Source organism: Armigeres subalbatus, chromosome 3 (assembly GCF_024139115.2).
Source record: "Armigeres subalbatus isolate Guangzhou_Male chromosome 3, GZ_Asu_2, whole genome shotgun sequence".
NCBI classification, from domain to species: Eukaryota; Metazoa; Arthropoda; class Insecta; order Diptera; family Culicidae; genus Armigeres; species Armigeres subalbatus.
Window position 1 is genome coordinate 311,107,341 of NC_085141.1, and position 13,441 is coordinate 311,120,781.

General features: G+C 40.2%; 1 protein-coding gene across 2 annotated transcripts in view; it reads right to left on the reverse strand.

Annotated features, from left to right (window-relative positions):
• Nucleotides 1-422: 422 nt before the first annotated feature.
• LOC134225262 (neuronal membrane glycoprotein M6-a) overlaps nucleotides 423-13,441 on the reverse strand; it is a 34,054-nt gene continuing 21,035 nt past the window's right edge. For both annotated transcript variants that reach the window (XM_062705190.1, XM_062705189.1), the window contains 3 exons: nucleotides 2,924-3,083; nucleotides 2,541-2,851; nucleotides 423-2,480 (listed from right to left, as the gene is read on the reverse strand). In XM_062705190.1, coding sequence (XP_062561174.1) covers nucleotides 2,203-2,480; nucleotides 2,541-2,851; nucleotides 2,924-3,083 — 749 coding nt within the window. In that variant the 3' untranslated portion in view covers nucleotides 423-2,202. The remainder of the gene's footprint in view (nucleotides 2,481-2,540; nucleotides 2,852-2,923; nucleotides 3,084-13,441) is intronic.

A 13,441-nucleotide genomic window follows, 5' to 3' on the forward strand; every position in this document is an offset into this window, starting at 1 on the left:
TGGTGGAGGACGATTTGCGGACCCTCCGCAGACTGCGTGGTTGGCGAAGTGCAGCCATGGACCGAGCTGAATGGAGAAGACTTTTATGTATTGCACAGGCCACTCCGGCCTTAGTCTGGTAATAAATAAATAAATCATTTCGGAAGGAGCCGTACCTAACTGCGCCACCTTTCAAGGCCATCCAATTCACGTTGTCCGTTGGATCATATCCGTAGAAACGATGCGTCTATGTTCGATTATATGTGACGTGGCGGCGGCAATAATAAAAAATAGTCAATATGTGATACCACTACGAACGGCTGAATTATATTTTCCGTCTCCATCTCAGTTATAAAGGAGTAGGTCCATCGTGACCAGATCACATATCCGAGAAGAAGGAATTTCTTTCTTCCTTTTCAACCATAATTGAGTCATTCTCAAAGTTCGCTTCATTGGAACCAAAAGGCTCCTAATCATTAAAAATGTCCTTTTTATTATCATCTTGCAATACTTTTTGCCTCCAAATACAATGTGTGGATCAAAAACTATCCTATATCAAAACGTCGCCGTAGGCGATTCATACTCATGCCTTTCGGTTTAGCACTTTTCTTCCTCATCGTTTTTCCTCATATGTATTGAAACTCATTCGAACTTGGGATATTACAATTACAGTTGTAGGGATGTGACAAATAGGGATTATTAGGTGATTAATGGGTAAGCGATAGAGATAAAAACTTCCAATTCTAGCATGAAAAAGCAAACTTCTAGCTCATAAAGATTGGCATGTTTTGGGAGACATAAGCATGGTATGACGAGGGCAATAGGAAAGTATTAACAACTAACAGAGATACGATTGAACGAACGATTCACAAACGCTTATGTTAAGAAATAGGGGTCAGGGACCCTGGAAAACAAATTTCGTCATAACGATAATTGCATGATGAATGATGCGTTAAGAATGACTGAATGATTTTATTCTATTTAATGAATACTGATAGAAAGTTTGTTTAGATTAATGGATAATGATAATACGTTTGCGTCACTTGGACAAATATGAATGGGTTACGAACAATAAATGCGATTATAGACAATAAGTAATGATCATGAAGTTGAGTTTTACGATTATGATTTGCTGATGGATTGTACGAACACTTTCAACGATTGATTCAGTGGCTTAAAAATACGTTCACAAAAGTATGCAGAATTGAAGCCAATTAATGTACAGGCAAATTTAAGTGTGATGTGATTCCTCTATCTAATGCTACTATCTATGTCTCTTGTTTTACTACTTCTGTAAGGGATCACCGAAACTGGTGAGATCTTTCCATAAAATATTCCTTCACATTGCGAACGATCTGATCTTGGGTTGGATAGCGGACTAAGAAGTCACTAGAGAATGGGTTGATAGCAAAAATACGTTCCATAAGTTTATGGATGGTCAAACTACAAAAATAAAGTTTTTTCACTTCTCGTTTATCTGCTACTCTATTGCGATTTCTACGATTATCACACGGTGTGTCAGAGAGGTCCGGATTTTTTCAGATGCTATGTAGACTAATTTGGGCTAGTATTCAACGGGGTCAGTTTGGTCGTGTTAAGAGCAGATATGTTTTTAGTTGTAGTAGATGGGTGAGACACTTTTTTAACATTTAGTCATGCCCCGAATGAGAAACTTCTGCTTTTATTTTTTTTTGCTCGGGCTGTTACGCTAACCAGAGGAAATAATGATTACGATCATTTTTTTTATTGTCAGCCTTGTATCATGTCTATCTTCTCTTCTGGGATTTGAGTACTGCTATTTGTGCAATATGTGTTCTATTCTTAAGATTGTTCGTTTTCAGTTTTGTAAAAGAAATTGCATTTTGATCGTTATACCTTCTAGCGATTCCAGGAGTACCTATATTGAGCAGGTCCAGTCTAAAGAATGGAATGATTGCGATTGCTAAAGGTGTTACAGTTGTACGTAACGGACGGATTAACTTATGCAGGTTGGACACTGTCTCTAAATTTCAAACAAGAAAGTACGATCCAAAAACAACTTAAACCTAGTATAAAGACTTACCACGACGAATGGCGAAAAATAGAACCAGGAGAAGAACAACTCAAGTTCCTAACTTCGCAGAAAATTACGTAAACTCAAACGTAAGCTGCTCGTATAGTGCCGCCCATCGATGACGGCCATCATCAGGCGCTGTGCTCAACATAAATCTCCTGGGCCGTATCCTAGAACCGATCTTTGGAGGATGCCGTGTATTCCATTTCGGTCAGATTTTGAATCTCCTGCAGCTCCTGGAATTTCTCGTGATCGCGAATGTGCGCATAGTTAGCCGCCAGGCACATCAAGTAGTGCACCAAACTAAGGATGATCAGCAGGCAGCTGACCGTGGCCAGGATGAACATTATCTCGCACTTCTCAACGCCATCCTTACAGAAGGCCTTAACCTTGCTCTGTTCGCAAATGTTCATGTCTTCTTGCTTAACTCCAGCGGGGAACATGAAATCTAAGGAAAAAATTCAATTTTATTCATCGTCTGCAAACATCGTCTCGTCACAGCACTTACAAAATTGTGTCAAGTCAATGCAGTTACGATGCGACTGCACATTTGGGTTCTCGCACATATTCCAAAAGATCGTAAACACGAACGTCACGATGCTCAGGAAGCACAGAATCACAATCCAAACGATCTTCAGCACGTAGGTGATGCCCATGAAAACAGCACAAGAAATGCGTCCACCGACACGGGAGCCCCACGCCCGATAAACCTTATACCGGGTGGCGCCCGTTGCCAGAAAACCAACAAACAGGATCATTAGTCCGAGGGCGGCCATCGAGGCACCGATTACAACGAATATCATCTGAACTGCTTCAATCCTGTTGATAGAGTGCAGAGTCATCGATTAGTGCGATGAAACAAATTCAACTCCTGAAGAAAGACAAACTTACCACAATAGTCGCAGATGAAAGACCTGGTCGAGCATGATGATGGCAAGCGACGTACCCCGGTACATCGTACCGCAAAAGATGGCCACCCCGATAAGGCACATGACCGTCGCTATGAGCGTAGCGTACGGTATTCGGGTCAGGCATGATTTGCAACAGTCTCCTGTGGAAGGGGTTCAATGTAAAAATAATCGTTAGATTTGTTTTTATAGTTGGATTTTTTAAATTCCTCGGATTGACAAGGCTATCGTAAAACAAAGTTAAACAAAACCGACTATCATCAGCTGCTAAAGTTGCAAAACAAATCGAAGATGGGTTTTCAATTCATGTAAATAACACCTCTAACAGTGCGAAATCGGATTATGAACAAGGTCTTAAAGGGAGAGTGACACTTAAGAAGCCATGGTTAGCCGCGAAAAACATTATAAATCGACTAAAGTGGGCACAATATAGCACTTAATGAACAATTGATGACTGGAAGAAGATAATATGGTTAGATGAGACTAAACACTAAAATATTTTTTTGTTAAATATCTTGGCTGGCAATATGCACAGCACATGTTTCGACATGGACAAATTGATATGAAATTTGCGAAAAAGAATCCACGTGTCTTGGAGGGACTCAAGCCCTCAACCTCCTACTCTCTAGACATGCGTGATAACCCCTACACAACAAGACCACTTAAAGGTCACGTTTGCGAAAAAGCCATCAGAATCCGAGTATCAACCTCCACCGCGGTTAGCTCTTTTTTGCAAATTGAATATCTTTCGAATGCTTGATTTGTCCAATCGTCACATGTGCTTCACTGTAGTATATCCACAGTCAAGCAAACCCACCTTGTTTATTATTCGAGAAACATCACACTCTATGCCTACAACAACGGGCTAAGTGGATTTGTATAGAGTGCGAATCAATCACACTCTGCTGTGCCAAAGGCTTGCTTGGCTAAAGTATTTGATGAGTGTGATTGTTTTCTACGCATGCGGTCGCCTATCTAGAGAGTAGGAGGTCGAGGGTTCGAGTCCCTCCAAGACACGTGGATTCTTTTTCGCAAATTTCATATCAATTTGTCCATATCGAAACATGTGCTGTGCATATGCATAGCCAAGATATTTAACAAAAAAATGATTTTCGTACGGCCGAGTTGCCGAATAATATGCAATTAATACTAAAATAATGCTATTTGGGTCTAAAAGTATCACAAGATAATGGCGGAAGACCGATGAAAGCTTGAAAAAGGAGTGTTCAAGATCGACAATCAAACATGGTGGAGGTAAATTCTTGAAACTTAATGACTTCTAGACCAACATTTGAAAAGGGCTTAACAGCCAACATTTCTGATTTAAGGATTTCCGGATAAACTGATACGGTTGATCAAGGCGACGATGGATCGGGTGATGTGCGTGGTTCGAGTTTCAGGGGAATTCTCGAGTCCCTTCGAAACACGCAGAGGGTTACGGCAAGGTGATGATCTTTCGTGTCTGCTGTTCAACATCGCTTTGGAAGGATTAATACGAAGGGCAGGGATTGACACGAGTGGTACGATTTTCACGAAGTCCGTCCAGTTATATGGTTTCGCCGACGACATTGATATCATGGCACGTAACTTTGAGAGGATGGAGGAAGCCTACATCAGAGTGAAAAGCGAAGCTAAACGGATTGGCATCGTCTGACGTTGGAGAACTTGAATTCATTAACGGAATAATGGTACAGGCAGTTTATCTGAACATAATAAAGCGAAAAGTTGCAGCAAACGTTTGAAAATTGAAAGTTTACACACAAAAGACTTTGAAGTAAGCTCTTTTGAATATAAAATATTCAAATATGACTTCAAAGTACACTCTTTCGTGGGAGAATGAGACTACACATAAAAAAGAATAAATATTATGCACAATTATGACTAACTTTTATTCACAAATGATTAACTTTTATGCATAAAGCAGGAAAAATGTGTAAAACTTATGCCTTGTAGGCATCAAATTTTACTATTTTGTGGGTAATCCCATTCTCCCGGAAAAGGGCATACTTCTCCACTTTCAGTTTTGCGTGTAAAGCAAGCATCAAAAATGGTATCACAATGGTTCTACAAACGAAAAATCGACGTTTTGGAGTGGCCAGCACAGTCATCTACCTCAACCCCCTACCTCTGTCTATTTTGAAAATTAGGAGTCATGAACAACATCCAACAAGCATTCAGCAACTACCGCAAGTAATTGCAACTGAGTGGGACAAAATCACACCAGAAACGATTGCTAAGCTTGTTGAATCGATGGTTCGAAGGTGCCAAGCTGTTATTGAAGCCCTGGGTGGTCTAACAAAATATTGAACAATGTTTAATATTAATTTTTGTTTTTATTTGATGGCAAAATGATAAGCACCTAAAATGTAATGAATAACAGGAAAATATCGAATTGTCGGTAGGGGTGGATAAACTTGTTTCATACCGTGACATTTAAACCTTTTTAACACGCCGAATACCGTAATCAGAAAATCATGGGAACTAAATTTTCAAACAGCTGGTTCTCAGCCGTCTTTTGACCGATTTTCACAATTCTTTTACGGATGTTCCTCCAGGAATTCCCCCGAAAGTTCCTCCAGGAGTTCCTCCGGAAGTTTCTCAATGATTTCATCCGTTAATTCCTCCAGGAATTCCTCCGGAAGTTCCTCCAGGAAGTCATCAGAAAATTTTTCCAGGAATTCCTCCGGAAGTTTCTCAGGAATTTCCTCCAGGAATTTCTCCAAATGTTCCTCCAGGAAGTCCTCTGGAAGTTCCTACAGGAATTCCTCCGAAAGTTTCTTCTGGAATTATTCCTAAACTTTCTCCTGGAATACTTCCAGAAGTTTCTTGCGGAATTTATCCAGATTTTTTTTTACCCTGAAAATCCTTCTGAAATCCTCCGTTACGATCTGGTTAATTGGTTAATCTGGTAGACAAATTTATTCAAACTCAAGTTTGGAGAACCTAGAACATATGGTTTGGGTATATCTGAGCTGCAAATCATACGCATGGGCATTACGGACTTTTATGGACATGACTGGTCGATTTCAGATAGCTATCAAGCGTAGTTGACCTGGTAGACCAATTGATCCAAACTTCAGAACACATTGGAGATCCTAGAGTTGATCCTCGTGGGCTCTAAAGACTTGTATGGGCTCGACTGGTCGATTTCAGATAGTTATCGAGCGCAGTTGACATGGTAGACCATTTGATCCAAGCTCCAGAACACATTGGAAAGCCTAGAACATCTGGTTTATGTATATCTGAGCTGCAAATCATACGTGTGGACTCTACGGGCTTGTACGGACATGACTGGTCGATTTCGGATAGCTATCGAGCGCAGTTGACTTGGTAGACCAATTTATACAAACTCCAAAACAGTTTGGAGAGCCTAGAACATCTGGTTTGGGTATATTTGAGCTTGTAATGGACATGACTGGTCGATTTCGGATAGCTATCGAGCGCAGATGACTTGGTAGACCAACTTATCCAAACTCCAGAACAGTTTGGAGAGCCTGGAACATCTGGTTTGGGTATATCTGAGCTGCAAATCATACGCGTGGGCTCTACGGGCTTGTATGGTCATGACTGGTCGATTTCGGATAGCTATCGAGCGCTGTTGACTTGGTAGACCGATTGATCCAAACTTCAGAACAGTTTGAAGAACCGAGAACATCTGGTTTAGGAAAAACTGAGTGAAATATCGTACATATGGCCTCTACGAACTGTCATGGACATGACGGGTTTCCATTTACACGGGTTTTCGTAGCTTTCTTCGGCAAAATTTGCATATCATCTTTCATCAGTTATAGAGGTCGTTTTGGAGTCGCTAGGGATGTCCAGAAGAAACATATTGTTCATACATAGTATAGACGAATTTCGCGCCAACCCTTCTATGGGGCTGGCAGCACCATCTCAGAATCGAATGAAACTTGGTGGGCATGAAGATATGGTATTTCTAAGCCACTCTGCATACTTAGTTTTTCAAAAATTGTCAAGAGTAACATTTGATGAGCGCCTATTTTTTTTTCATGGATTCTTTATAAATCGATGTAACTCTAAAATGACAAGACCTACAAAAAAGTGTTGTATGGTGGACTGTCGTAAAATTCCCAAAAGTTTTTTGGAAAAATATCCAAAAAATAAAATACCGATTTCTACACTGAAAAAAATAGTTTTAAAAATTTAAATTGATATTACAAAAAAACCTCATCTCAGAAATCGATGAATTTTTTTCTGCAGATAGGTATTTTAATTATCTAACTTTTCTGGGAATAATGTTCCTGTGACATATTTAAGAAAAAAAAGTTTTTCTAACAAAAACTTTTTTCATGTCTATATTGAGTGAAAATTTATCAGCGTGTTTTATGCCTACAGCACCAATTATAGGTTCAGCAGCCTATCATCAACCAACGACACATTTTGGACGTATAAAAATTTGTTTGGGAAGCAATTTAGCATAATCTAACATAATTGTGGACCAACATTTGAAAAGGGTTTATGTTTAATTTGACTTTTTGTATCGAAGTAACTTAAAAACAATTACAAAAAAAATACTTTGAAAACGGGCAATGTTGCCGAAACGAAACTGAAGTGATATTTAATTGTAATAGTGGAAAAGAAGATGTTGTTTTTCAGCAAAGGCTAACCACTGAACGGTGTAATTTAGAAACCGTTATAAAGGCTGTAGATGATTTGGTATCGTATTTTATTGAAAAAATGATAAACTTATAACTTATGACATTATTAGCAAACAGCAATACACTTGTACTGTTAAATTTCTCTGAAAATTATTCATTCATTATCCAAAATGCTGCTCAAGGTTGGAATAATTCCCAGGCAACAATACATCCATTCGAAGTTTACTTTAAAAGAAACGGTTAATTAGAAAACGTTAGCTTTATTAATCAGAAGTAATGACCCATGACACAAAAGCTGTTCACTTATTCATTTCAAAATTAATTGACTTTTTGAAACAGTCGATCGATTTTACAAAAATTACTTTTGTGTCTGGGTGAGCTGCAGCACATTATAAAAATAAAAGGATCTTTGCAAGTCTGTGCAATTTAAATTCAAAACATGGCTTAGAAGCAGAATGGCACTTTTTTTACAACATCGCACGGAAAAGGCATTTGCGAAGCTATTGGTGGCACTATTAAACGAATGGCAAAACGAGCAACTCTTGCCAAAGATTATGGAAATACTATCAAGACTCCTCGGGAGTTGTACGAATGGGCGAATGGGCACGTTTTCAATCAAACAAAAATATTACTATATTACATTTCTGTTATATCACGAATGAGCAATACCGCCATCGGGGGTGGCAATGGGTCTGGGGGTGAGAATGGGTCATCGCTCTCACCGCGAGCATGGAGGGCGTAGAGCAAAATCGTTCAAAAAGGTCTCTTATATTTTTGTCTTCTTGTCCTCAGATACATCCATTCTACAAGCATTCTAAGTAGTTGAAACAGTGACCCATTCTCACCCCCATTTGACCCATTGTCACCCCCGACGACGGTACTCAACAAGAGTTTGATGAACTTTTCAAAAAAGCAAAAACTATAATTGGCACACAAAAGCTTCATTCTTTTATACCAATCGCTCATAATAAAATCCTGGCTAAAAAATATTCCAACTCAGATGAAGACCCAAAAGTCTTTGAATTGTTCGACTAAGTTTACAAATTAATGAGTATTCAAGTAGAAATAAGAATTAAATGTAGTAACAAATAAAATTGAAGAAAAAAATTAAAAAAATGAGGAAAATTTATTATTCTTTAAATGTGCGTTTACCGGAAAGCCCCCTTATGAAATTACCTACCGAGCTTCATCGTTTGGAATCACAATGTTTATCTGATAAAAAAAATCGACCTCCAATTTTTTTTTTGCTAAACCAATTTTAATCTTTACATTCCTTAATTTATTTTCTCGGTGAATGAAACGCTCTTTTATGTTCCAGACTTCATAGTTTAGACAAATTTACAATAGTCCATCAAACATCACAATTTTGTAAATGTGGTCATTTGTGTGTAACATTGATATAAGCAATCTAGGAAAATATACGCCCTTTTCAAATGTTGGTCCATATTAATGTTAGATTATGCTAAACTGCTTCTTAAACAAGTTTTTATACTTCCAAAATGTGTCGTTGGTTGATGATAGGCTGCTGAACCTATAATTGACGCTGTAGGCATAAAACACGCTGATAAATTTTCACTCAATATGGACATGAAAAAAGTTTTTGTTAGAAAAACTTTTTTCCTTAAATATGTCACAGGAACATTATTCCCAGGAAAGTTAGATAAATAAAATACCTATCTGCAGAAAAAATTTCATCGATTTCTGAGATGAGGTTTTTTTGTAATATCGATTTTAATTTTTAGAACTATTTTTTCAGTGTAGAAATCGGTATTTTATTTTTGGATATTTTTCCAAAACTTCTGGGAATTTCACGACAGTCCGCCATACAATACTTTTTGTAGGTCTTGTCATTTTAGAGTTACATCGATTTATAAAAAATTCATGAAAAAAAATTAGGCCCTCATCAAATGTTACTCTTGACAATTTTTGAAAAACTAAGTATGCAGAGTGGCTTAGAAATACCATATCTTCATGCCCACCAAGTTTCATTCGATTCTGAGATGGTGCTGCCAACCGCTGGTCGAGTTGGCGCGAAATTCGTCTATAGTCAATGCTAGAATAGTGTTATAAAACATTTTTGGAACCTGTAAGTGTTGTTCACACTGAAATATGTCATGTTAAGTAAATTTTACTATATTTTGGAAAAACCATCCTTACTCACGCAAACGAGGCACGATACAAACGGGCGCGGAACAGACAAAACTCGATTTTCGGAGGAAAAAGCGCCAGCAGGCAGATCGAGACCGTGAAGAGACGAAGGAACCGCGCTAATAATGCACGAAAGTTCTATGAGAAGTTGAACCGTTCACGTAAGGGCCACGTGCCACGTGATATGTGTAAGGGCATAAACGGGAACCTTCTTACAAATGAGCGTGAGGTGATCCAAAGGTGGCGGCAGCACTACGAAGAGCACCTGAATGGCGATATGGCAGACAACGGTGGCGGTATGGTAATGAACCTAGGAGCACGCGCGCAGGACATGCGACTTCCGGCTCCGAATCTCCAGGAAATCCAGGAGATTGGCCGGCTGAAAAACAACAAAACCCCAGGGAGTTGACCAACTATCAGGAGAGCTGTTTCAACACGGTGGTGAGGTACTGGCTAGAGCGCTGCACTGGGTGATTACCAAGGTTTGGGAGGATGAGGTTCTGCCGCAGGAGTGGATGGAAGGTGTCGTGTGTCCCATCTACAAAAAGGGCGATAAGCTGGATTGTAGCAACTACCGTGTAATCACATTGCTGAACGCCGCCTACAAGGTGCTCTCCCAAATTTTATGCCGCCGACTAACACCAATTGCAAGAGAGTTCATGGGGCAGTACCAAGCGGGATTTATGGGTGAACGCTCTACCACAGATCAGGTGTTCGCCGTACGTCAGGTATTGCAGAAATGCCGCGAATACAACGTGCCCACACATCATCTATTTATCGACTTCAAAGCCGCATATGATACAATCGATCGAGACCAGCTATATCAGCTAATGCACGCAAACGGATTTCCGGATAAACTGATACGGTTAAGCTGATAAGGTTAAACTGATAAGGCGACGACGGCTCGGGTGATGTGCGTAGTTCGAGTTTCAGGGGCATTCTCGAGTCCCTTCAAAACGCGCAGAGGGTTACGGCAAGGTGATGGTCTTTCGTGTCTGCTATTCAACATCGCTTTGGAGGGAATAATACGAAGGGCAGGGATTGACACGAGTGTTACGATTTTCACGAAGTCCGCCCAGTTATTTGGTTGCGCCGACGACATTGATATTATGGCACGTAACTTTGAGAGGATGGAAGAAGCCTACATCAGACTGAAAAGCGAAGCTAAACGGATTGGACTAGTCATCAACACGTTAAAGACGAAGTACATGATAGGAAGAGGCTCAAAAGAGGTCAATGTAAGCCACCCACCGCAAGTTTCTATTGGTGGTGACGAAATCGACATGGTTGAAGAATTCGTGTTTTTGGGCTCAATGGTGACCGCCGATAACGATACCAGCAGAGAAATTCGGAGACGTATCATGGCAGGAAATTGTACGTACTTTGGACTCCGCAGCGTACTTTGGACTCCGATCGAATAGAGCTCGCCGCCGTACCAAACTGACTATCTACAAAACGTTTATTAGATCGGTAGTTCTCTACGGACATGAGACCTAGACGATGCTCGTGGGGGACCTGGGAGTTTTCGAAAGGAAAGTGCTGCGTACCATCTATGGTGGGGGTGCAGATGGCGGTACGTGGAGGAGGCGAATGAACCACGAGTTGCATCTGCTGTTAGGAGAACCATACATCGTTCCCACCACGAAAATCGGAAGACTGCGGTGGGCCGGGCACGTAGCCAGAATGTCGGACAGTAATCCGGTAAAAATGGTTCTCGACAACGATCCGACGGGAACAAGAAGGCGAGGTGCACAGCGGGCAAGGTGGATCGATCAGGTGGAGGGCGATTTGCGAACCCTCCGCAGACTGCGTGGTTGGCGAAGTGCAGCCATGGACCGAGCTGAATGGAGAAGACTTTTATGTATTGCACAGGCCACTCCGGCCTTAGTCTGGTAATAAAATAATAAAAAATCCTTACTCACGCCCCTCTATGGAAAAAAATGAGCATCCCTAGAAACATAACTTTCCAGTATGGTGAAACATGATGAGATGGGTAAGACATCCGTAAAAGAATTGTGAAAATCGGTCAAAAGAAGGCTAAGAACCAGCTGTTTGTTCCCATGATTTTCTGATCACGGTAGTCCGCGTTAGTAATTTTATCACGGTAATTCCACTTCGCAATTCTTCCTACTTCACTTTTCATTAATACTCACAAATTTATTTAATACTCCCATTACACAAAAACGGCTCACAAATCGCATGATAAAATAATTGTGTGTTCCTCCATGATTTATCAATTAATGTTTATTTATCATATTTCCATTAAACAGACGGCGTCTATATCTTTTCTTGAAGTTTTATGTGATGATAATGATGCTGGTTACGCCACATACCCTAACAAAAGTTTGAACTAGACGATTTATCTTGAATTTAATTTAATAACAATTTAATCAAATTTGCAAAACAACAAAAACGATCTGATTACTATCACAGTTATAAATTTCATAACTTTCCATTACTATCCAGCAAACATATGAATTGTAAAAAAACTGTTTATTTCATCTACAGGTTCTCATAAGTACCTATCTGTAGTGATGCTTCGAGTTCATAAAAATGCAAATGTGATGAATTATGAATACGACTTCGATTTGGCTTCGATATTGCTGTACTAGCACAACAGCGCTCTGATATGCAGAGTAAGCTGAACGACCTGCACCTGGCCGAACGCTGCTCTCAACGGTGGGTCTCGCCATCAATGTCAACAAGACCAAATCGTTAGCCGGGCACGGTAGCCGGGCAAGCAGCGGAGAAGGTCGAAAACTTTCAATATTTTGGCAGCCAGTTAGTGTCGGACGGTGGAACCAAGATCGACATATAGGAGCACGGATCAAGAAGGGTAGGGCTGCTTTTGCTAGTTTACGAAATGTATGGAGATCCAATCAGAATAGTCAACGCACCAAATTTCGAATATTCAACTTAAACGTAAAATCTGTGTTGTTATACGCCAGTGAGACTTGGTGTGTATCAGCAGAGATTACACAGAAACTGCAAGTATTTATCAACTGATGTCTACGTTTTATAATTCGGGCCTGGTAGCCTCAGAATTTGATCTCGAATGTCGATAGACGACGATGCTATCAAAAACCGATATCGACAGAAATTCGAGAGCGTAAATGGATGTGGGTCGGCCACACATTACGAAAGAGTGGAGCCGAAATCTTCAAGCGAGCGCTGGACTGGAATTCGGCAGGAAATCGCTGCAGAGGCAGACCCAGGGGCTCGTGGCGGCATAGCCTCGACAAGGAAATAAAGGAAGTCGACAGGAATCTGACCTGGGCCCAGGCCAAAGCTAAAGCGAGCAGCCGCTCAGGATGTAGATCTTTTACGTTGGCTTTATGTACCCCTTTACAGGATACATGAGTGAGTATATCAAACCATGAAGAACAAAACACAAGAAGAACTCGAACACACGGTCAGTTGTCAGTTTTATGAGTACTAATCGATGATCATTAATCAGTGTCTCGCTGAAATAGTTACCTCCCATCGTCTTAAGACCATCAAAAGTTATACACTTCTGGAAGCTTTGGAAGATTCCTTTTTCTCCCAGAGATTGTTGTCCCATCAGCCATTTTGCCATTCAGCCCTTCTGAAACACGAACTCGTCCATTCCATACATTTTCTCTAAGCTTGGCCTAATGATATTATGTGACACTTCCATTTTATTATAGAAAGCGCTAATCTTAACGCCATTTTTGATAAAAGCATAGTAGCTGGTTGCGTTTGCAAATAACTTC